At 36.8% G+C, this 26,848-nt stretch overlaps 1 protein-coding gene across 6 annotated transcripts in view; it reads left to right on the top strand.

Moving 5' to 3' along the window:
- The window catches only part of phf21b (PHD finger protein 21B), a 65,936-nt gene that overhangs the window by 24,896 nt on the left and 14,192 nt on the right, over nt 1-26,848 (top strand). For 5 of the 6 annotated variants that reach the window (XM_067392414.1, XM_067392409.1, XM_067392411.1 and 2 more), the window contains exons 2-5: nt 6,154-6,375; nt 23,429-23,521; nt 25,544-25,888; nt 26,036-26,161. In XM_067392414.1, coding sequence (XP_067248515.1) covers nt 6,154-6,375; nt 23,429-23,521; nt 25,544-25,888; nt 26,036-26,161 — 786 coding nt within the window. Of the gene's footprint in view, nt 1-5,407; nt 6,055-6,153; nt 6,376-23,428; nt 23,522-25,543; nt 25,889-26,035; nt 26,162-26,848 lie in introns of those variants that run through there. The other variant, XM_067392410.1, reaches the window with a different exon arrangement.

Raw genomic sequence — 26,848 nt, forward strand, 5'->3', positions numbered from 1 at the left:
AGCACCTCAGTTCAAGCGGTTCATGAACCGATCATCTCTTCCTACTAGTTAATTCATAGCATTAAATAAACATGAATGAACATCAGAAGGAATGTTGTTTCAAACGTGGAAAGATGTAAATACACACTATTTATCAAGCTCAAGTCCACTGAGGTTAATCTTCTAACTCCTGACTGCTTTGTCGGACAAACTGCTTTGTCGGCAGATCCGGCGTTATGATTGGTTAGATTGCTTGCCAATCAAACTCCTGCCGAAGGGTCACTTACAGGGTTACTTCAGGATTTAGCATTAAGCTTTGTATTAGTAGAATACCACTAGTATTTTCGAATTAGCGTGCTTTCCCCCTTCATATCAGCCGGAGATGAGAGATTTCTGCATTTTTATTCTGTAAAAAAGCCTCAGATGACGCAAAAATCGTCATTTTGCGTCATCGGAGGCTTTTTTGGCCAGAGGCTTAAAACTACAGCCAGTAATAGCAAGTAGTTCCGAATTTTTTCACCACGCCCATACATATGCGCGTTTGAGGTTACTCACGGACATAGATCAGGCCAGGCTGTTCATGAAAGTGAATATCGATGGTATCGCGGTGTCCTTCAGAATGGTTCTCTTCATTGCAAAGATATTTGGTTCGTAGTCCTCGTGCTTGAAATGGAGACTACATATTCTGCGGTTTTCTATAACGGTGTCATCTCCAAACTTTGGGTGTTTGATGGCCCGCAGCCACTGTTTACATCGCTCCAAATCTTTAATCGGAAAATGATGGAAACTTACTTGTCCTTTCCTGGTTTTGGGTGTACATCCAGGTACAAAGCAATTTAGCACCATTTCGCTGTAAATGTATGAACTCACGATTTATTTGTTTGAATTTTCCTGAATGCCGCCTGTAACCGATAGGCGTGGTTTGGGCGTGGCCTCACAAGGGCAGCAAAACAAGTGCATTCTGGGAGTTGTTGTCTTTCATCCACATTAGTCAAAAATACATTTTCTGCCTTTTCTCAGTCTAGAAAGCTCCAAATTCAAAATTAATTTCACATTTCTACTACATAAATGACCAATTTTAAATACACATTCATCTTTCCAGGGGTGAAGTACCCCTTTAAGGCTCTTTTCCACTAACATCTTCTTTCAGACGAACACAATTGGAGAAATATTTAAAAATATTCTTAGTCCTCCAAGGTTTATAATGGTTGTGTATGGGAGGGGCCGGGTTTTAAAAAAAACGACAAAAACTGCATCCATCCATAATCAAAGTAATCCATACGGCTCCAGTGGGTTAATAAAGGCATTTTGAAGGGAAGGGATGCTTTTTGTAAAAATATCCATATTTAAAACTTTTTATAAATTCAAATAACTAGCTTTTTTTTTAAGGTTTTAAGCAACCTTTGACCCGACGCAATGACTAACGCGGAGGCGCAGAGGAGAAAGCAAAACAAAATACCGGACACGATTAAAAGTCTAAAACCAGAAATTTTAAGAGAAGATTTCCATATAAGAGAAGAGGAACTTAAATTTGTTTGACCCACGAGAGGCGTCTAAGCTTACAATACCCCTGCATCCTGCGTCATACATCGCATCAGAGGGTTACTCATTTGGTGCAAGTCGACTTGTGAAGGTTGTGTATGGTTGTCCGCTGGAAGCTAGTTATTTGAATTTATAAAGTTTTAAATATGGATATTTTCCTTACAAAAATGCATCCCTTTGCTTCAAAATGCCTTTATTAATCCTCTGGAGTCGTATGGATTACTTAGATTAAGGATGGATGCATTTTTTTGTTTGTTTGTTTGCCCCCCATTCACAACCATTATAAACCTTGGAGGACTAAGGATATTTTTAAATCTATCTCTGATTGTGATAGTCATATACACCTAGGATAGCTTGAGGGTGAGTAAATCATGGGATAATTTCATTTATGGGTGAACTATCCCTTTAAACCTGAAGGTCTTTACACAGGAACTATTGACATCAGACGGCATAAGGAGATTTTGCAGATTTTTGAGCACAGTGGGTTGTTGTTGTTAATTTTTAGATTTTCTGACAGAAATCATGATGCTGTCAAAGAGAAGAGCGTTAAAGTGACTCCCGAAAAGGCTTTTGATATCCGAAAGCATTTATTTTCCGTTCCATTCATCGGGCACAATGAAAACGGAATCTTAGTGTTGACATGGCTGATTTGTTTAGCCTGAGGCGAGAGAGGTCCGAGTGCTTCATTATAGCGCTGTAAAAGTCTTTAATGTGTGTTTGTGTTGTCAACCATCCCCTGTCAACTTACTGCTGGGAAATAACCCTTGCATATGAAATGTCACATATGCATGTCTATCACCTCACTGTGTGGATGAATATTAATGTCAGTTTTAAATATTAGGTCAAACATGGTAAATATATTTAACGGATGGATTGAGACTCTAACTAACCTCCTGCAGATTTGCCTTCAGGAGAAGATGTTTCTCATATGACTGATAAAGTCAGCCAGTAGCGTGACAGCAGCTCAGCTGTTCTCAAAAATAGTGTAATGAACTCATTTTTTAACATGTTGCCGTGTAGCGTGGCATATTGCTACATTGTTTTTCAAGCGCCCTATCATATGGAGCACTGAGAAGTGATTCAGTTTGTTTAAAGGATTAGTTCACTTCTGAATGAAAATTTCCTGATAATTTACTCACCCCCATGTCATTCAAGATGTTCATGTCTTTCTTTCTTCAGTCGAAAAGAAATTAAGGTTTTTGATGAAAACATTCCAGGATTATTCTCCTGATAGTGGAATTCAATGGACTCCAAATGGTTGAAGGTCAAAATTAGTTTCAGTGCAGCTTCAAAGGACTTTAAATGATACCAGACGAGGAATAAGGGTCTTATCTAGCGAAACGATCGGTCATTTTCTTAAAAAAAAAAAAAAATACAACTGTATATGCTTTATAAACACAACTGAACACCTTCCAAGTGCTTCCACCATTCCGCTTTCCATATTCTTCAAAAAGCTTAGGCTGTGTGTCCTACGCCTTCCCTATTCTACTTACGGAAAAAACGGAACTGGCGCCGCATTCGTTCCGTAAGTAGAATAGGGAAGGCGTAGGACATAAAGCGTTAGTGTTTTGAAGAATACGGAAAGCAGGAGCACTTGCAAGGCGATCATTTGTGTTTATAAAGCATATACATTTAAATTTTTTTTAGAAAACGACCAATCGTTTCGCTAGATAAGACCCTTATTCCTCGTCTGGTATCATTTAAAGCCCTTTGAAGCTGCACTGAAAGTGTCATTTTGACCTTCAACCATTTGGAGTCCATTGAAGTCCACTATAAGGAGAATAATCCTGGAATGTTTTCATCAAAAACCTTAATTTCTTTTCGACTGAAGAAAGACATGAACATCTTGGATGACATGGGGGCGAGGAAATTACTTTTATTTGAAAGTGGACTAATCCTTTAAATGGTTCATTTGCATTTACAACAGTTTCCAAAAATGATTCACAGATTTACAACACAGGCATAGTTTCATTTAAAAGCAACAATTGCTAAAAACAAATAACAAAAAAAAAGATAAACTTATAAAGAGGCTTACACAAAACTATGGTTTTCTACCTAGGTTACCCATGTGCGTTGTGCTGGTTGGGGGTTGGAGCTGGGTCGGTTCAAATGGTGACCTTCTAAACAATCAGCAGTGTCTTAAGGTGAATGGGGCAGCAGTGGTGTCCAGATGCCGGTTGTGAGGTTTCCTGTGGATTACATTGATTCTTAGAAACAATAGGGCTCACATTGTGAGGGAATTAATGAATAACATACAAATAATCGCCCAATTCACACCACCGTGGTGAGCATTTGCAGTGATTTTAAATGGATTTTGCTGCACCTGTGCTGTTTCTCTGGATTGGGGTTAAAGGATTAGTTCACTTTCAAATAAAATTTTCCTGATAATTTCCTCACCCCCATGTCATCCAATATGTTCATGTTTTTCTCTCTTCAGTCGAAAAGAATTTAAGGTTTTTGATGAAAACATTCCAGGATTATTCTCCTTATAGTGGACTTAAATGGACTCCACAAACAGTTGAAGGTCAAAATTACAGCTTCAAAGGGCTTTAAATGAAATCAGATGAGGAATAAGGGTCTTATCTAGTGAAACGTTTTGGTATTCTTCAAAAAGGTTACGCTGTATGTCCTACACCTTCCCTATTCTATTTACAGAATGAACACCGCGTCAGTTCCATTTTTTCTGTAAGTTGTATAGGGAAGGCGTAGGACAAACAGTGTAAGCTTTTTGAAGAATACGAAAGTGCGGTTTTGGTGGAAGCACTTGGAAGGTGATCATGTGTTTAAATATAAAGCATAATTTACATTTTTTCCGAAAAATGAGCGATCGTTTAGCCAGATAAGACCCTTATTCCTCGTCTGGTATTGTTTAAAGATCTTTGAAGCTGCACTGAAACTGTAATTTTGACCTTCAACCATTTGGAGCCCATTGAAGTCCACTATAAGGAGAATAATCCTGGAATGTTTTCATCAAAAACCTTTTATTTATTTTCGACTGAAGAAAGAAGGACATGAACATCTTGGATGACATGGGGGTGAGTACATTTTCAGGAAAATGTTGTTTGAAAGTGAACTAATCCTTTAATTTACCACTCATTCTCAGTAGATTTTACTGTCATAAATAAGGAGACAGTTATCAGTCTGTCCTTACTGGTGAATGCTTAACTTTTAGATAATTGTGTCCCAAAGTAATGAGAAACGCAAAACTGGTTTATCACACATAATTGTGAGCAAGTTTGAGTGTAAAAATAACCTTTCCCTTAGTTTTGACTGCGACCTGAATGAAATCTCAATGCTGTATCTTATGCAATCAGAGCAATGCAAACACATAATACCGCAGAGGCAATGCGATTCTTCTGAGTCATAAACTGAAGCAGCATTATGAATATACGCATCTGTCTGTCAGGGTTTATTGGCTGTAGATGCTCACATGTGAAGAACATATTGAAAATGCTTCTTTACTGATAGACAGCCTCTGTATATGAAAAGCTGAATATGAAAGACCTGTCTCTCTCTTTCTCTTGCTCCCTTCCCCCTCACAGTCTTCAGAAAACCATAAAAGCCGTTCAGAAATGAAAACAGGCCGCTGGAATGGAATATGAAATATTCAAAGCGCTTATAGTGTGAACTGTGCTGATCGGAGCAGGGAAAGAGGTTTTCTGTGTGTGGAACGATGGCAACACTTTCACATGCATCCCAGTGCCAAAATGGATTTTGTCTTCAAATTTCCAGTAAAAATATTGAAGTATGCTTAACATAAGATGATAAATACTTTATGTAAGATACTATAAGACTTTTGCTGACAGTTATCAGAATTGAATTTTTTGTTGAATGGTTTATGCTTAAATCTAATATCTGAGTACTTGTTTTCCAAGAAATCCTGAAAAATCCTTAAAACGAGATAGATTTCTTTGAGAAGCAAAGCTGCATGAGATAATTAAGAGAATATATCTTCAATGAACCTGAAACTCAAGTTATATAAAGCCATTCTTACATTGACATGTAAGAAAAACTACAGGACATATTCTTTAAAACGAGTCTCAATATCACACAGTTTTAAATTTGAATATAATTTTTTCTCGTTTTATGGATATTTTGATGTTTTTACTGTAAAACGCCAAAAAAACTACTGATTAAGAATATTTTTTTGCAGTGTGCACAAGTCTACACTCCACACACATGAAAGTGAGCGCTGCTCTACTTTCTGCTTTTAAAGACTGTTTGATCATCTGCTGTATTATTTCCCACGGTAAATGAGAGGAAATGGAAGAAGTCTTTGAACAACAAATAAACACACAGACATTAAAGTGCACACTTAAATTCAAGTCCCTGAACTTGAGCTGATGCAAGAGCATGAACTAGTATCAAAGCAGCCTCGCACTTTATATTTCATCTCTTTATTATGTACGAGCTGCGCGTGCTGTGTGCTGGAAATCGGGGAAATACTTTGATTATTCGTGATAATTAGCATGCGTGTACACAACTGACATGAATTGTGCTGGTTCAAAGGAAAACTCTGGAGACAAATGCTCTGTAAGATCTACTATTAAGGTTTTAATCCAGTGTAGCGGTCTTAAGGTTATCAGCAGATTCAGGGTTAATGACCTGCTGTTTGTGTGTTTTGTACAACAGAAGCTTGCTGTCAGAAGTTGTCCTGTGGGGACAGCTGCCAAACCCCTCGCCCTAATCAAGCCGCCCAGCCAGAGCATCGCCATCTCCGTGGTGCCAGCAAAGACTCCCGTTTCCATGGTGACAGCACACATTAACGGACAAAAAGCGTTGAGTTCTGAGACGCTCCAGACATCTCCCATCAACCTCCAAACACCCGCCGGACAGCACATCAACCGCTCACAGGTACAGCAACACAACTACACTACACAAACTTCAGCTGCTCACGGGTACAGCTACATAAACACAACATAACATAAACATCTGCCACTCACAGGTAAAACTACAGAACAACACTACACAAAAATCAGCCAGTCACATGTATAGCTACACAAGCATCAGCCACTTAAAGGAACACTCCACTTTTTTTGAAAATAGGCGGAGTTAAACAGTTGAGTTTTACCATTTTCGAATCCATTCAGCCGATCTCCGGGTCTGGCGGTACCACTTTTAGCATAGCTTAGCATAGTTCATTGAATCTGATTAGACCGTTAGCATCTCACTCAAAAATGACCAAAGAGTTTCGATATATTGTTCCTATTTACTTGACTCTTCTGTAGTTACATCGTGTACTAAGACTGACAGAAAATGTAAAGTTTACGATTTTCTAGGTCGATATGGCTAGGAACTATACTCTCATTCCGGCGTAATAATCAAGGAACTAGGCAAATAGGTAATGACTTTTGTTGCAGTTTGACTGTATGTGTCCCCCGAAACAGTGTTTTTTCATTCATATGGAAGTTGAAAGTGCTCGCTCTTCTCCGATTTCTCCCCGCCAGTTTTTTTGACCTGAGGCAGGGGTTCTAGCAGACCAATCAGAGCGCTTGCGGTCCGCCTAGAATTGGCGCGTTGTTACATTTTTGAAGGCTACGACGTAGGCTACGCATGGTACAAACAGCCTACACCATAGCTACAGCATACACTCAACACAAGTATAAATCAGCCTTTAGTACATGATGTAACTACAGAAGAGTCAAGTTTTAAATAGGAAAAATATCAAAACTCTTTGGTCATTTTTGCGCGAGATGCTAACGGTCTAATCAGATTCAATGAACTATGCTAAGCTATGCTAAAAGTGGTACCGCCAGACCCGGAGATCAGCTGAATGGATTCGAAAACGGTAAAACTCAACTGTTTAACTCTAGGGGAGTTGGAAAATCAGCCTATATTCAAAAAAAGTGGAGTGTTCCTTTTAAAGGTAAAACTACAGAACAACACTACACAAAAATCAGCCGGTCACATGTACAGCTACAGAACAACACTACACAAACATTTGCTGCACACATGTACAACTAAGTAAACCCACCTAAAAACCCAACAAAAGCACCTCCATCATAACCTGTACAGATATACTCTAGCATTCTGAAATAAACTGGCATCTTCACAGCATTATTATAGTAAAGCACACCATCACACAGTGACAGATGACACATTCAGCACGGTGGCCTTCTTGGTGTTGGTCAGTTCTGCCTGGAAGTACCTTCTCCTTGTGCAAAGTGGGAATTTAAGTCAGGGTAGACTACATATCTAATTTGACACAACTGAAAGCGAGTATGCAAAGGAGTTATGGCTTTAAAGGGGACCTATTATGCAAAATTCACTTTTGCATGGTGTTTGGACATAAATGTGTGTTGTACACAAGCGCCCTATAGTGATAAAAATCCACCCACTCCTTTTTTTTTTTAATCCCCATTAGGGCTGGACGATATGGCCAAAATTTATATCACGATATAATTCTTAATTTCGGTCGATACGATATAATTCCGATATCGATATGAACTATATAATAGCGCCCAAAAAAATTGCCAAGAACGTCTGAAAAATGAATTTGCCAAATCTATGAAATCTCTTCCTATAAAACTATATAATATTTAAGAAATAAAAACAGTAAAAATAAATTTATGTTCAGCTTTTATTTGTATGTAGCCTTCATACAAACATAAAAAATAAACATAAGACTCACTCACTTTTGTAATATTAATATCTTTAACATTAAACTATAATGTAGGCTGATTTTATTATCCTTAATATAGATTAAAACAAAAGTGCTTCAGCCAAGATAAAGATTGTGAACAGTAAAAACAGAAGAAAAAAAAAACAGTGAGAAACAACAAAAACACATTGCTGGGGCAGGAACATTGTTGAGTGTTATGACACTAGGGGTGTTATGGTTCAAATTGCTCATGGTTCGGTTCGTATCACGGTTTTAGGGTCACGGTTTTGGTACAGTTCCGAACCGTACTGAAACTGTGACCCTAAAAATAAGACTACTGTCAAATAAAAATAAAGAAAATAAGAACAAACGATCAAACTACAAGCAAATAAGTACATCAAAAATAAGTACAATAAAGCAAATATTCAAATAAAATAAACAGTGCTTTTCAGGTTTTCAGGTATCTAACAGCAGTTTTCAGGTACAGAATGGATAAAGTAATCAAATATAAAATAACACTGCATATTATCTTTACTGTATAAAATAAATAAAGATGAATCATTATTGAAGTTACAAAAACTATTCAGTCAAGAGCAGTGAGTGATTTCTTTGTTATTTGTTGTTTGATTTAACATTAAAAACAGGCAGCAGGAATATTTTTTTCCCTTTAAGACATGCACGATCCAGTAGCTACATATACTGTTACACATGCGATGTCTTTCTCGACTGTTATACGTTCACTTAAGACATAACCGACTATGTTTGCTAGGATACTCGCCAAGACGGGCATGTTGACTTAATTTTTGTATGAATTTGTCCGCCGAAGCGCAAGACTTGAAAGAGAAGTCAGTATTTGCGCGCTGACTGAAATAAGCGTGTGCGCGCGTCGGATGAGCGCACACAAATCTTCTCACAGCGCGTGCGAGTTCTCTTACGCGTCTTGTTCTTGAAGGTTTAAGAGCATTAGAGCATACGGCACTAGCTGTTAAGAGTTTACAAAGAGTGACTGTTTTGTCCACGCTTTTTGATTATCGTTGTTGTAACGTTTTGCGCAACCATCGACTGAAACATACATTATCTGAACTCTGTCTGTCTGTTTTCCATGTTGCTATTTTAAACAAACCATATTAACGCTGAGCACTGGCTGATGGCTGCGTGTCTCTGTGGTGTACGTCATCACGCCAATGGCCAATCGCGTTCTGCTCTTTCTAACGGCTGCGCCTCAAGTAAGTGAGAAATGTTGTAATGTATATCGAAATACCAGAAATGTGTTTAAAAATCATATCACCGTTATCGAAAAAAATTATATCGCGATATATATTGATATTGAATTATTGTCCAGCCCTAATCCCCATCAATCCTAAGCAGTGTCTCAGAACAAGCCGATTCCTGGCAGTGTGAGGTCACAAAAGCCACAGGACCTGCCCATGAACGTTGACAGACCGATTTAAAATAGAGCCGCCCTGAGTGAGTTCACAGCGAGTCCGCCAGTGCTGCACTGATGAGAACGTCTCCCAAGCGTTTTAGGTGTTCTGTAGCTGGATGGATTAATCCACATAGCTCTGTCCATTCACTACCTAAATCTGAGCTGCTGAAAACGAGATGGATTAACTTGGTTTTCCAGGAAAATTCTCCCTCAGTTCTGTCGAAATTTGTTTATGTCTGCATGAATCATTTCACACCGGACTGCTTAGTGAATTAATATCAATACAAAGGGACAATACAAAACAGAGACTGTGCTAGAAATGTGCTACTCAAGTACAAACTGTTCGTGATCCAGCTCACAGTCTCCAGAGTGATACTGGATATGGCAGTAATGTAGGTGAGAGCACTTTATTACAGTTCATCTGAGTTTATTTACGGGTATAAAGTTTATTAAGCACCACCCAAAAGGCATAAAGTCTTAATATATTCGTTTACTGTTAGTTGTAACAATGTTTCTGTGTACTTCGCTGTGTATGTTGGTGATGATACAAGGGAAAAGAGAGAGTGTTTATGGATAATATTTTAATGTACACTTGCAGTGTTTTATTAAGCTCTTACAGTGTTTTTCTAGAGTGAAAACGGACGCTTCATCTTTTGTGTAAAGTACAATAAACGTCATAAAACTCATCTGTAAAGTTTTGACCATCATTCAGACAGTACAATAGGCCTTTACTAATAAAGTAGATTAAAAACAAGAAGGCAATATAAGTTATGACCGTAAATGAACTAAACTATACCTGTTTTATCTCCATGCAGCATATATTTGCAGTTTCTGACATTATAGCGCGTCCTGACTGACTCCTGTCACCAGAAAATCAGCTCTTGAAGCTCCGCCCTCTTAGGCCAATTGCAGCAGCTCATTTGCATTTAAAGGGACCGCACTGAAAGGGCTCGTTTTTGCTCAACCACTAAAAGTGGCAATTTTAACTTGCTATAAAAAATTATCTGTGAGTTTTTTTGAGCTAAAACTCCACATACACACTCTGGGGATATCAGAGACTTATTTTACATCTTGTAAAATGGGGCATAATAGGTCCCCTTTAGAAATGTTGCACTGTTGTGCGTGAGTGTTGATCATTCAGTCGCCAAAACTGAATACTTGCCAGCCAATAACATTACAAATGAATTACAAGTACTGACTATACAGTTACAGTTAGGGTTTGGGGTTACACTTTATTTTAAGGTGTCTTTGTTACACTGTAATTATACATTTAAGTACTGAGTAATATTAAGTAACTACATATACTTACTATAGGGTTAGGATTAGGGTTTGGTTTGGTTTAGGGTTAGTTGTATGTAATTATGCATAATTTATAGTTATTACTATAGTAACTACATGTAACATATGTAACAATGACACTGTAAAATAAAGTGTTACCGGGTTTGGTGTAGGATTAATTACATGTAATTATTACTAAAGTGTTACCCTCACCACAAAGGTACTACAGGATCGTGACACTATGTACTTTTACTATTGTACCTGTGTGTTGATTCGGTGTACCATCGCTCATCCAACAACAAAAATAAGAAAATAAACTTTCCACAAACGACATTATTTTCATTGTTCAGCTGATCAGGTATGATATTCCAACATTATGTCCCTAGTTTGTTGTTTACATCAAATTAAAAATATTGTCTACCCTGGTTGGAGTGAGTCCCAGTGCAGGACTTTGTAAATAATAGCAAAGACCTTCCCAACAGAAAAGACTCTTCATTCGCATGAGTAGTCACCCCCTCCACTGCTTCTTTCACTTGTCCTCCCCCTTCTCTCTCCCTTCCCCCTCCTTCAGGCTGGAACGCTGGGATTGTTTTACTGCCTTTTATGGCTGTATTGTTTGGGAGAGTGAAGCTGTTTTCAGCTCTCCCAGCTGCCCACTGATTCAAACCCTAAAACACCCATCGCACTGGAGGAGGAGAACCAATCACTGCCTTTTTGTTTTGTTGATGAATGCGGGAGGGGGGGAGACATCTCAGACCACCTGGCCAGTCATTTGGAGCTGGATAATAAGTGGATTGTGGTCCGGTGTGGACGTACATATTAACAGCATCATTTCAGCACACATGCACCATATGAAGCAGTTTCACAAGTTACAATGAACTACAATGAAGGCTAAAACTGCAAACAACTGTAGTTTGTAGGTGTTTTTTTTTTGTTTTGTTTTTTAAGTTTTATTATAAGAATTTAGCAAAAACTATACCAAAGTTTTATGATTGGACTTTGCCAGTGCATCGCCAGTGGACAGCAAAGGTCAGGACTGTTGCATGTTTTCATGTCCACTCCTGACATAAATTAAAAATCGCTTTTTGATCATAATTTATGAATTTTTTTTTTTTTTATTATTAAAGAATGTATTTTTTTTTAAGTGATTGAAAAAAAAAATTTGAATATCAACGCTTATTTGTTGGTAAAAACATGAAGTGAAAGGAAAAACGTAGGTGTAGCGCTTTGAGTGCTTTAAACAAATACTGATAGATTTTAAATGTTAGAATGTTCAGATTAGGGATGTCGCAATATACCGGTATTGATGATAATTGTGAAATTCAAAGCATGAAATATCAATATCGTGTTGATTTAGGGTGTTACAATATACCGGTATTGGCGATAACCACAATATTTAAAATGAATAGGACGCATGACATGTAAATACTCTAACGCCAGTACCTGGTTGACCTCTCAGGTGGCAGTATTGATGCCTGTCAAACAAGAAGAAGACGCAGCGTACGCAGCTATTCCAAGAAGGACCATGTCGTCCGAGCAAGGGAGTGAGAGGCTCTGTCCACACCCGAAAAAAGTAAAGTAAGCTCGACAGTATGGGAGTTTTTCGGCTTCCAAGAAAACACTCAGTAGTGCGAAGGGTGGCAACACCATCAAACTTTTTACCCACCTCCGTGTCCATCACCCTGCAGATTACGCCATTTTACAGAGAGTAAGTTGCCATTATTTTTATTAGTCATAGAATGGGAAGTGTTATATTAACCTGTTAACATTTACTGTGTTCATGTATTTAAATAAAGGGTGATTATTTTAATAATAAGTACTGTATAATAAGTAATAAGTAATTTTCTTTACTCGTCTTACTCAGCGTGATGTAGCTATGCATGCAGTTATACGCCCTCAAAATTCAAGATACACGGTCATTTTTGCACCAACGAGTTTTTGTCATTAACTTATATCATATATGATGTACAATATCACACGAGCAAGAGTGCCTTGCAACAGACAGAAATGTTTTTGTTATACTGACTGAATCCATGTTTTGAACGAATCAATTTAATTAATGATTAAATGACCCATTCAATAAAGACGGTCACTTGCTTCCTTCCTGAATGAAGGAGTCATTTGAACAAATCGGATGAATGAATGAATGAATGAATGAATGAATGAATGAATGAATGAATGAATGAATGAACTCATTAAGACAGTGACTTGCTGCCACCTACTGGCAGTTTCATATTTAAAGTACATTTTAATTAAAAAGTTAAAATTAGAAAAAAAAATCCATGTTTAAATATTGAATTAAATTTATGTACACCAATTGTAAATGCTGTGTAAATGTATTAATGCCACTTCTCATTCTGTGTCACCTTTGCATTGCAAAGATGAATTTTGCTGATAATGATTTAATTTGATTGGTAACAGCCCCAAATGTATTGGCTACTAGGCTAGTATTAATTTACTAGGCTAGTATTATTTCTTCAGGTCTTAAAAAGCCTTAAATTTGACTTTAAATGTGCAGCAACCCTGAAAAAAGAAAAACGAAATAAACAAAGAATCCAAGGATTCTATAGATATCACGATATATCGATATCGTGAATTCTTTTGGCCACAATAACCGTGGTGTGAAAAATCGAACAATCATAAAAAAAAAAAATAAAAAAAAAATTGAAAATCGATAAAATCGTAACAGCCCTAGTTCAGATAATATAGCTTGTCAAATTAATTATTTAGTGGTAAAGGCATATAGCAAACTGAAAAATTATTTACAAAAATATCAATTATCTATGCTTGAATATTCTATTTTTCAAATGATGTGCAAAAGAATACTAAAAGTTTAATGAAAAAAATCACTATTTTGAAATCAAACTAATTTTCATACATATGATATATACCATATCATACATAATTGTTTCATACTAGGGCTGTTCAACGATAATCACGATTATTGTGTACAAAGTAAGAGTCTGTGTTTACGTAATATATGTGTATTTGTTCTGTGTATAAGTATTATGTATATATAAAGACACACACATACATGTATATATTTAAGAAAAATATGCATGTATGTAAATATATGCATACATTTATATTTGTATATGTTTATATAATATATAAATGTAAATATTTTTTTAGAAATGTAAGATATTTTTCTTAAATATATACATTAATGTGTGTTTATATATATATATATATATACATAATAATTAAACACAAAACAAACACACATATATTACGTAAACACAGACTTATTTTGTACAAGATAATCGCGATTATCGTTGAACAGCCCTATTTCATACATACATAGTTTAAGATAAAATATGATTTTAACAGTGAGGGATTTAGGGTATCTGACTGTCTTATTCATTTGTAAAACAATGTAAGAATAATATGTATGTATATTAATAAATTATATATCATTTATTTATTAATAGTGTCCAAATGAGATGAACAATGTTAAGGGTTCCTCTAGAAGACAACATACACTTCAATACGGGAAACACAAAAGAGGCAACAGATTGAGCTCAGAAATTGGGTTCATTATTCAGAGTCCATAAAAATAGTGTCCAGCAGCATATCTTTCAGAAAGCTCGTTCTTCTGTCTGTTTTATTTAAGGCCTCGCTCTTACTGTTCTTTTACAGATGTCTTTACTTTTGTTAAGCAACATTCAGAAACATCTCTGCTTTTTGTCAGTGATGTCAATGCAGAACAAAAGCGTGTTATTTTAAGTTCTTTATGTTGGTTTCCAGAAATCAGTTGAATAGATTTAATTACCATTGTTGAAACTACAATTTTGTGACTAAAATGGCATAAAATTGCTTTGTTCATTTGTGTGCATGTATATTAGGGGCTTTTGAAGTCTGTCAGAGTAAATGCTTAGATTGTTCAAACAGCAGAGAGTCTCTGTGCATAAGACCCTATCACAGACTGACAGAGTAAATAAATTCTAGGCGTGAATTTTTTTTCTCTCCCAAAGCAGTTCAGCGAAAATCCAGCCTTGCAACCAATTTCATTGGATGAGGTTACAGTGACGGCTAGGTTTAGGGATGTGTTTGGTGCAGGCAATCGTTACCGTGATTGACATGGCCAATGAAATCTTTAGAATCGGCTCCAGGGCAGGATTTCCACTGAACCGGTTTGGGAAGCAAATTCTAGCCCTAAGTGTCTATGGTGAAAGTGAGTGGCATGTTACAACTGCATCACACCCGTTATAATCAGCCACACTTTCTACACAAAAAAATGTAGAGTACATATAGAAGATCAAGGTATGCGATTGAAAGAGCAAAAAGGAGGGCTAAGAGATGAAACGTCCTACAAAAGCTTGCAGTTTGCATCCCAAAATCGTTCCTCCTCCTCCATTCATCACTGTTAGTAAATGTTTTGACATGATCTGCAGCTTTGACGCTTCCAGTGAACACTGCTCAAATCGTTCTCATTGGTTTGCTACTAGTGTAGACATGCGCTTCACCCGAAATCACATACGGTACTACATTTAGTCCGCAAAGTACGTTCTTTATTGTATGTATGTGTGTAGTATGAATGAAATTCAGACATTTTGCATCCGCCATGTCATGTGACCTACAGCTAGGGTTGCGAAATTCTGGGAATTTTCAAAGCTGGGAACTTTCCATGGGAATTAACGGGAATATATGGGAATGAACAGGGAATTTGCAAAATTGCAACCTATAACAGGGTACTTAAATGTAGTTGAAAAAACATCTTGCAGCATAATTTTGGTTAAAACAACCAGATTTAATGCAATTTCAGTTGATTTTTCATTTACACAGCACACTACTTACTGCAGGACTATTAAGGCCACACTGCTGCATGCACTGTGCATTCCCCCAGTCCATAACATGCACATTTGATCAAAAATACAGAAAAAAAAACAGTAATATTGTGAATAGGGCTGTCAATCGATTAAATATTTTAATCTAATTAATTACATACTCTGATTAATTAATCTAAATTAATCACATACATAATTTTTGCTGTGAAAGTATTAAATATTTCAATTCAAATGAATCAATGTATAATCAGCATTAGTGACATTAAAGTTCAAAAACTCTTTTATTATTAAATAATGGCCATAACAATCAACAATATGACCTAATACGCTAAGGTAATAAATTCAAAAGTGCTTCAGGAAGAAGATTTGATGATGTGTGCCGTAACACCAAGGTAATTGTGATTGCTAACTGACGTCCAGTGATTTACATGTTAAGTCAACGCAAAGACGCGAATAGACATCCTACGGTGTGATTCGCGCGAATTGAGCGTTTCGGGTGTTTGACGCGCGTAATTCGTGCGAAACACATAAAGGAGCGGGGTAGCCCCTCTCATGACGCGAATTCGCGTCTGTTGTGAAGTGAATTTCACGAGCGAATGAAGCGAGTAAACTCAAAATGTCCAAGCGTCCAACTACGCATGAATAGCTCGTTTTATTCGCGCAAGTCGCATCTGGTGTGAACAGTCGAATGGTGGCTAGAACGGCTCCAGGTTTAAAGGTCAATACGGAATGGATTGATCTGCGTTATTTATTTTTTAACGTGTTATTTTTTCTCAGATTAATTAATCGAAATTAACGCTTTATTTTGACAGCCCTAATTGTGAAATATAACTTCAATTTAATAATGGTTTTCTGTTTAAGTATACATTAAAATATAATTTATTTCTGTGATGCAAAGCTGAATTTTCAGCATAATTTCTCCAGTTTATAGTGTCACATGATCTAGAATGATAGCAAATCATTCTAATATGCTAATTTGATACTCAATTATCAATGTTGTAAAGTTGTGCTGCTTAATATTTTTTATGACCTGAATAAAAATTTAAAGAACATCATTTATTTAAAATAGAAATCTTTTTAAACAATATACTACTATTTAAAATTTTGGGCTCAGTAATGTTTTTTTTTTTTTAAAGAAATCAATATTTCTATTCAGCAAAGATGTGTGAAATTGATAAAAAGTGATATTGGATTTCTAATTTGAATAAATTGTTCTTTTTAACTTTTTATTCATCAATGAATCCTGAAAAAAGTATTACAGGTTCCAAAAAAATAAAAAATATTAAGCAGCACAACTGTTTCCAACATTGATAATAACTATCAAATCAGCATATTAGAAGGATTTCTGAAGGATCATGTGACACTGTAATAAACAAAAATTGCTGCAATAAAAATATATTTATTTTACATATTTACTAATTAGAATTAATTGAATGTGAAAAATAAATAACTGTTATTTCATGTTATGACCAAAAAATGTTTATATTTGTTTTTATATGATATATTTTATATAAATATTATAAATTTATATAAATTTCCCCAAATTTCTAATTCCCTTAAATTCCCATAAATTTCTGTTAAGTTTCCAAATTGGAATATTTCCAAAATTCCCCAGGTTAAAGGGATAGTTCACCCAAAAATGAAAATTTTATGCTTATCTGCTTACCCCCAGGGCATCCAAGATGTAGGTGACTTTTTTTCTTCAGTCGAACGCAATTTATGATTTTTAACTGCAACCGCTGCCGTCTGTCAGTCAAATAATAGCAGTAGATGGGAACTTCATCTATAAGAGTGAATAAACCTTGCTTAGACAAATCCAAATGAAACCCTGCAGCTCGTGACGACACATTAATGTCCTAAGACACGAAACGATCGGTTTGTGAGAGAAACCGAAAAGTATTTATATCATTTTTTACCTCTAATACACCACTATGTCCAACTCCGTTCATGACTCCATTAGTGATGTCTGATCGCGCTCTGTCAACGGCAGTGATGTCTCGCCCATATACTTCAATGAGTGTCAGACATCACTTCCGTTGTCAGAGCGCGATCAGACATCACTAATGGAGTCATGAACGGAGTTGGACATAGTGGTGTATTAGAGGTAAAAAATGATATAAATAATGTTCGGTTTCTCGCACAAACCGATCGTTTCGTCTCTTAGGACATTAATGTGTCGTCACGAGCCGCAGGGTTTCATTTGGATTTGTCTAAGCAAGGTTTATTCACTCTTATAGATGAAGTTCCCATCTACTGCTATTATTTGACTGACAGACGGCAGCGGTTGCAGTTAAAAATCATCATTTGTGTTCGACTGAAGAAAAAGTCACCTACATCTTGGATGCACTGGGGGTAAGCAGATAAACATCAAATTTTCATTTTTGGGTGAACTATCCCTTTAAGTTCCCGTGGAAAGTTTCCGGAAATTTAACGGAAACTTTCCGCCCCTTTGCAACCCTACCTACAGCATCGGTTGTGCTGCTTCACCACCATTCGCAAATCATTTCCTGTGGCCTTATGGGATAGTAAAGTGTCACAAAAGAATTCGCACTTGAGAATCTCTGTGGAATTAGTAGGTCATTCAGGGACTTTTTGCCTACTGTTTTTTGAATAATGCGCATTTGGATATGCTACTCTGTTGGTGTGCTGTTTTTCGTATGCAGTATATAGCAAGGAAGTATTTAATTTTGGAAGCAGCAATGGGCTAAGACAGTGGTTCCCAATCCTGTTCCTGAAGGACCACAGCTCTACACATTTCAGATGTTTTTTCCCTAATCAAACACAGCTGATTCAAGTAATCAGCTCATTAGGAAAGCCTCCAAGACTTGGATAAAAAAACACAAAAAAAAAACATGCAGTGTTGGGGGTAATCCAGGACCAGGGTTGGGAACCGCTGTTTTACACCATTGCTGCATCTGAAAGCGAATACTCAAACACAGCCACAGTCGCACACAACAGTCCAAAAGGCATTACTAATGACTCCCACACACCAGTGACACGGCAAGTGTCAAGTGTTAATTGAATTGCACAGCGTCTACATGTGCAGAGAGAGAAGAGCAGAGGGGTGTTCTGATTATGCAATTTGACTGCTTCATTTCATTTCCAAAAGATTATTACCATGCTAGTTCAGCTAACGGGTCACATATCTTGTTTTTTCTGCTGCGGCATGAGTTTTCAATTCTGTGAAATAATAGATTTTAATGCTAGCTATGTAAGTTTGTCAGTCTCTGTGGTTGAAGTCAGTTGTCCTTTTCAGCAAAGAGCTGAATCTATTGTGTAAAAAACAAAAACAACAACAAAAAACAAACAAACATAATGTATATGCTTGCATTTCAGCAGTGTATGTATTGAGATAAAAGTCACTCTCTATCTCTCTATCTATTAAACACTCATCTGTGTGTGTCGTTTCATCTCCGGCCCACCTGCTGAAGATGGAGACTTTATGAACTGTAGTATTTTAACTGTTAACAGCGCCTCCATGTGGGGTTTGCTGGTACTGGACTACTTGTGAGAGGGAAAAGACAAGAGTTTAGCTTAATTATGCAAATGTAAGCATATTTTATTTTGCTACAGTGTAGTTTCAGATTTAATAAAACTATCATCCTGGTATAAACACTCAACTTAAGTTGAAAATTTGCCGGATGCATAAGAAAAGGAGAATTACCATTTGTAGTCGGCAAACTTCACGTCATTGTTTAATGAAGTACTTTAATGTATGGTATTTTTAATGTGACATTAATACTAGATGATAACTTCTGTGGCAAGAGCTAATTTGGTTTTGTACAGACCTTTTCTTTTTATTATGTGCCCAAAATGCATACGATCTGCTTACCCAATTTAATGAACAATATCACATGAATTATTCTCCTCAAATATATACTGACTGCTCTGCTCTCAGCATTTAAGATTTTTGTTCATAATATTCAGTATATATCTTGATATTTTTTTTATTTGCTTTCAAATGAAAGGATGTTTTTTAGACGAAGCATCATATAAAAATACAGTAAAATGTTGAACACAGGAAAGAATATTTTTACAATATAACTAACTTTTTTGGCTACATCAAGAGAAAATGCATGCAAAGATAGATTTTAGATTGACTGATGTAAATTAATTGTAAAATCAGAAATAATTGAAACAGTGATACTGTTTGAACTTGTTTTAAGTAGTTAAAATCGTAACAAGTCTTAAAGGATTAGTTCACTTTTAAATAAAAATTTCCTGATAATTTACTCACCCCCATGTCATCCAAGATGTTCATGTCCTTCTTTCTTCAGTCGAAATTAAGGTTTTTGATGTAAACATTCCAGGATTATTCTCCATATAGTGGACTTCAATGGACTCCAAATGGTTGAAAGTCAAAATTACAGTTTCAATGCAGCTTCAAAGGGCTTTAAACGATACCAGACGAGGAGTAAGGGTCTTATCTAGTGAAACGATCGGTCAATTTCTAAAAAAAAAAATGTAAATGTATATGCTTTATATAAACAAATGATCGCCTTCCAAGTAGTTCCGTTTGGAGTCCATTGAAGTCCATTATAAGGAGAGTAATCCTGGAATGTTTTCATCAAAAACCTAAAAAAAAAACATTTTTTGAAAGTGAACTAATCCTAATTATCGTATGCAGTGTTGCCTCACAAGTAAATGTCATCTTGTTTTAAAGATTTTTTAGATATTTTACTTGAAAACAAGTTAAAAAAAAGGTCAAATTTATTTGTTTTAATCAGCCAGTGTCACATACTGTAGAAATTTAGTCAGATTTATGTGTCAGTAAGTACAGTTTAAACAGTTATAAGATCTGTGCTGTGAAATGAAACGCTCTCATAATTCCTCACCCTTGTGTCATTACAAACCCAAATGACTAATTACTTTGTGGAACAAAAAAATAGACAATTGCATTTTTGAAATGTTCTGATAAACAGCTAAAAATAGGTGCTTCAGTTTACAGTTACAAAGCATAATGGGGCTCCAGGCCAGAATCAGCTTCATAGCTTCTGATCCGTGACCATCCGGGAAAAAGCAGAATTGTTAGCGTTCACCTGACATTTCTATCTAACGGCGGCTGCAGGGGCTGATGGGTAATTCACTGCAGGCCTGCTGTTTAATTCAGTACTTTCACAAAATACAAGCTGAATGCCGCAACTCAAGGTTACAGCCTCTCTCTCTCTCTGCTGGGATTCAGCAATTACTAAAATCACAGCCCTGACGGAGCAAGACATTTCATCCGGACCGTTGTCATGGGAACAGGCCGCAGGCCGCCCCACCTCCTCATGTTGGTTCGCTAGCGCACAATAGACAGAGATGAGTGACTGAGAGGGATTTTAAAGCAGTAGAGCTCAAACTCTTGTCTTGTATTCTTCTGGTTATATAACCCCCCTGTGACAGCAGGACATAAAGTATAAGATTGCTGCACACTGCGACCGTGGACGACGAAGTAACAGCATCTACAGCAAAGTAAAGCTTTAGAAGCAAATGCAGTTTTATACTGATACTGTTATTTATTGCTGAGTCGAATACTCAGTTAAACATCCACATGATTCCTTATTTAAGTAATTCAAGATCTTAAGGCTACAGCACAGCTTCAAAATCTTTTATTAAAGGGTTAGTTCACCCAAAAATGAAAATTCTGTCATTTATTACTCACCCTCATGCCATTCCACACCCTCCCTTAAGACCTTCGGAACACAAATGAAGATATTTTAGTTGAAATCCGATGGCTCTGTGAGGCCTCCATAAGGAGCAATGACATTTCAAGATCCATTAATGTACTAAAAACATATTTAAATCAGTTCATGTGAGTACAGTGGTTCAATATTAATATTATAAAGTGACGAGAATATTTTTGGTGCACCAAAAAAACTAAATAACGACTTATTTAGTGATGGCCAATTTCAAAACACTGCTTCAGGAAGCTTCGGAGCGTTATGAATCAGTGTGTCGAATCATGATCGCATGTCAAACAGCCAAACTGCTGAAACAGTCAGGATCATTAATATGTACGCCCCCAATATTTGCATATGCCAGCTCATGTTCAAGGCATTAGACAAGGGCAGCCAGTATTATCGTTTGGATTTGTGCACAGTTGAATCATCAGACTAGGTAAGCAAGCAAGGACAACAGTGAAAAATGGCAGATGGAGCAATAATAACTGACATGATCCATGATAACATGATATTTTTAGTGATATTTGTAAACTGTCTTTCTAAATGTTACGTTAGCATATTGCTAATGTACTGTTAAATTTGGTTAAAGTTACCATTGTTTATTACTGTATTCACGGAGACAAGACTGTTGTTATTTTCATTTTTAAACACTTGCAGTCTGTATAATTCATAAACACAACTTCATTCTTTATAAATCTCTCCAACAGTGTGTAATGTTAGCTTTAGCCATGGAGCACCATCAAACTCATTCAGAATCAAATGTAAACATCCAAATAAATACCATACTTACGCAATTAGACATGCTGCATGATGAACACTTTGTAAAGATCCATTTTGAGGGTTATATTAGCTGTGTGAACTTTGTTTATGCCTTTTAAAAGCAAGCGCGAGCTCTGGGGGAGGGGAGCACCAGATTTAAAGGGGCCACGCAGCCTGAATCGGCGCATATTTAATGATGCCCCAAAATAGGCCATTTTAAAAAAATGAATAAAAAAAATCTATGGGGTATTTTGAGCTGAAACTTCAGACACATTCAGGGGACACCTTAGACTTATATTACATCTTTTAAAAAGACGTTCTACGGCACCTTTAACGAAGGTCTTAAGGGTGTGGAACGGCATAAGGGGAAGCAATAAATGGCAGAATTTTCATTTTTGGGTGAACTAACCCTTTAAATCTAAAATAAAAGTAAAAAGACCAATTTTGAATGTCTCACCTTCTCATCTCAGGGCAGTGTTTGGTTCTGGTTGACCGTTGTCATTACAGAGGGGATAAAAATGATGGCAGCATACTTCCCTACTATATACTAGATGAAAAACGGCATGTGAAAAGAGTACTATGTCTGAATTCACAGTATTCATAAAGCAGTAGGCAAAAAGTATTAATCCAGGGACCTACTAGTACTTCCGAGATTCTGATGTGCACATCAAATGGACATTTTACTATCCCATGACACCACAGGAGAGGATTTATGAATGGTAGTGAAGCATCATAACTGATTTTTTTGTAGGTCACGACAGCGACATGACAAATGTGTGGTTTGGTGTGCCTGTACCGCACACATTCATACTATATAGACCATACTTTTTTAATGCTCACAAAGTAAGAACTTAATCAAAATAAGTACTTATTCAGAAAGCAGCCAGTGACTGTCGAAGACTTACCTAATACAATCTTTATGTAAAACTTAAAATTATTTTCTAAGGGTGATTTACTTGATTTTCCACTACTGTAGGCATCAGAGTTTAGATCTGAGCTATAAACTTATATACTAGTACTGTGAATGTTTGTTTCATATGCAGATTTGAATTTTCAAAGGACACCAGCATGAGCATGAATTAGCCTGTAATAACTGTCTGGATCAATCATCCAACCCACTGATTCACCGATTTGTTCTGACCAATAATTGACATTATCAAACCTCACTGAAACCAAAGTCATCACCTGAATCACCACCTCATGACTGACTCAAAATGAGCCAAGAAATGAGTCCAACCCAATTTACTCAATTTACTTGCTCTTCTGTACTATTTGGCTGGTTAGCATGAACAATAGATAATGTAACTACACCATTACACATCTTTTTTCATCATTCTGTGTCTGAAATGATTGCTTTGCCCGTCTCATTATATGTTTGCTTTCTCTCTGACAGATGTTGGGAGCCCTCACCGCGATCCCTATAAAGGTGCCTCACATCAGCTCTCTGCAGCGACTGGCAGGACACTCACCCAGCGTTCTACCTCAGGTAGTGCACAACACTAAATTAACAATTCATCAAAACTTTTTACATTTGCATGCCACAAAGTGCCTTGTTAATTATTAGTATTTCTAGCGGACACTTTTAAAATATACCAAAGAATTATACGGATAATCCGCTCCTAACAGACGCAGCTGAAAGTGATAGAGAGAGATTCATAGTAGTCACATTTATTTACCTAGTGCAAAAGACAAACAATTCACTTAATAATTCACATAAAATTGACTCATTCTTTGAAAGGAGATGCATCATTGGTAATATTGAGATAAATTAATTAATAATTGATTATAAAATGAATTAAACTAAATGAATTAATACTTCAGGGGATTGTTGCTGGCCCCCTGTACATGGGCATAAGTGTGTATGGGTCAGTGACATGACATGACATGATTTTTTGTCCAAAGGCCTTAATAATAATAAAATCAATGATATGACATCCAAAGAATGTAAGGTTGTACCTTGCATTAAGGTTTTAATTATATTTTGCTACATATAAATGTATTTTAAAGATTTTGAAGTGTCAAAAGGTCATTTGGTTTAACCGTTCAAAGGCCAATACAGCCATTTAATTTGTGATTAAAATATCTTAAAATGTAATAAACGTATATATTGTTATTCTGGCATGATTTTATAACATCATAAATCAACATAGCGCAAAATGGTATTAAAATTATTTGTAGAAGTTGTTGCTTTGTTATGAGAAAGAATGTCCAGAAAAATGAATTTCATTGATGTCATTCGGAGTAACCAATATAAAGGGACCATTTTGGACCATTTTGGATCAAGTCAGTATCATGTGACAGGATGTGACATCATTAAGACACCTGCAGAGGACCACATGGTCATGAAGTAACTAACTCTCTTTTAACTATTTGAAAAATTCTATTTTGAAAAAGGCTCCTTTTCCAACTCCCCTAGAGTTAAACAGTTGAGTGTTACCGTTTTCGAATCCATTCAGCCGATCTCCGGTTCTGGCGGTACCACTTTTAGCATAGCTTAGCATAGTTCATTGAATCTGATTAGACCATTAGCATCGCGCTTAAAAATGACCAAATAGTTTTGATATTTTTCCTATTTAAAATTTGACTCTTCTGTAGTTAAATTGTGTACTAAGATCGACGGAAAATAAAAAGTTGCGATTTTCTAGGCCGATATGGCTAGGAACTATACTTTTATTCAGGCGTAATAATCAAGGAACTTTGCTGCCGTTCCATGGCTGCAGCAGTGCAATGATATTACACAGCGCCCGTGAGCCCAACTTTTTATTTTCTGTCGGTCTTAGTACACGATTTAACTACAGAAGAGTCAAGTATTAAATAGGAAAAATATCAAAACTCTCTGGTCATTTTTAAGCGCGATGCTAACGGTCTAATCAGATTCAATGAACTATGCTAAGCTATGCTAAAAGTGTTACCGCCAGAACCGGAGATCGGCTGAATGGATTCGAAAACGGTAAAACTCAACTGTTTAACTCTAGGGGAGTTGGAAAATGAGCCTATTTTCAAAAAAAGTGGAGTGTTCCTTTAATAAAACTTCAAAATTAATTATATCCCCATTATGTTTTTTTTTTACACTTTTAAAAACCTTATTCGTCAATGACCCATATAGGACTCCTTGTTACAGTGCAATTATACATGTAAGTACTGCGTAATATTAAGTAACTACATGGTCTTAATATAGGGTTATGGTTAGGAATAAGGTTTGTTTAGGGTTAGTAACATGTAATTCTGCATAAATTACAGTAAGTACATGTAACATATGTAACAAGGACACTGTAAAATAAAATGTTACCCTAAACTCTGCAAGACTGTGGCAGTTATTTTGGCACCCCTGATTAAACCTCATCCGAATCACCTTGAAACTAAGCAAATTTCACCCAAAGGCTGACAGAAACTAGAACTGAACGATTGAACTATTTCATTTAAGAGATGAAAATATTTCAAGCCAAAGCCAAGAACCATCTGCTGCTGGTGTCTGCTTAGGGCACTAAACTTTGTGCTGTTTATTTAGGTTAGGCCAAAGACCCTCATTCCAGACAGCCTTCCCCACAGCCCATGCCGAGAGCAGCAGTCCGGTCAAACGCTGGTCGTGCCGCAGAGCATGGCTGTGGTCAGCCCAAAAAGCCAAGGCGCATCTTTGCCAACTGCCAACAGCACCTTCAGTCACGAGCGACTGTCCAGCGGGCAGGAAGAGAGTTCCTTGTCACCCTTGTCTGTGCCGAGCGTGTCCACAGCCTCCGCCAGTCCAGGGGTCGCATATGCCATCATCTCTGCAGCCTCGCCGGCAGCCCACGGGGTGTCAGGAGTAACCGAGGCCATCAAGGTGCAACCGCTGATTTTCAGCCCAGACAGCAAGGTACTGTAGATACTTGCCTAATAAACATGCTGCTCAGCTTTGAACTTTCCATGATGCTGTTAGTGTCACGCTGTGGCAAATTATACATTTAGGTGCCCAGAATACTGTTCAGTTGATTTGTTTAAGAGATTTAATGTGTGTATCCAGGTTATAATCATTCAGCCACAGATTCCCAGCAACTGCAAGAGTTCTCCAGTCTCACAAACTGACAGTCCTGTGAAGGAGCCAAGCCCTGACCCCTCGACTCCAGCCAAAAAGCAGGAAGATCCAGAGGTACATACACAGCTAGTCTAGACTGTTAGCACGGGGTCTGGTCCACATTGCAGTCCATCCCACTTAGACAAGAAGAGACCATCTGATTGGCATTGAAAATAACTAAATATAGTACTACTGTGGTAGTCGAGTTCGGACAAGACCAGATTTGGACTAAAGTCTGTCAAGTCTGAGTTTAAAACCATATTTTCTATGACTAGTCGAGACTAGATCATTCGAGTCCAGGCAGAGTCTAAATGCTCCTGAAAATAGGATGTTTGTCTAGCACTTTTGAGTCAGAGTTTGTTCTTGAGTGCAACAACACTCTATTTATAAATAGAGGCCATCCATTTACCAAACTTCTTGTCCTATGCATGACCAGTCCATCACAGAATCACAGTACATACATGTGGAATATACATTTAAAGGGTTAGTGCACCCAAAAATTTAACTCAAAATTACTCATCCTCATGTTGTTCCACACCGGTTAGACCTTCGTTCAACTTCAGAACACAAATTAAGATATTTTTGATTAAGTCTGATGGCTCAGTGAGGCCTGCATTGACAGCAAGATAATTAAGACTTTCAGATGCCCAGAAAGCTACTAAAGACATATTTAAAACAGTTCATGTGACTACAGTGGTTCAACCTTAATGTTATGAAGTGACAAGAATATTTTTTGTGCGCCAAAAAAAACAAATATTGACT

Source organism: Chanodichthys erythropterus, chromosome 8 (assembly GCF_024489055.1).
Source record: "Chanodichthys erythropterus isolate Z2021 chromosome 8, ASM2448905v1, whole genome shotgun sequence".
NCBI classification, from domain to species: Eukaryota; Metazoa; Chordata; class Actinopteri; order Cypriniformes; family Xenocyprididae; genus Chanodichthys; species Chanodichthys erythropterus.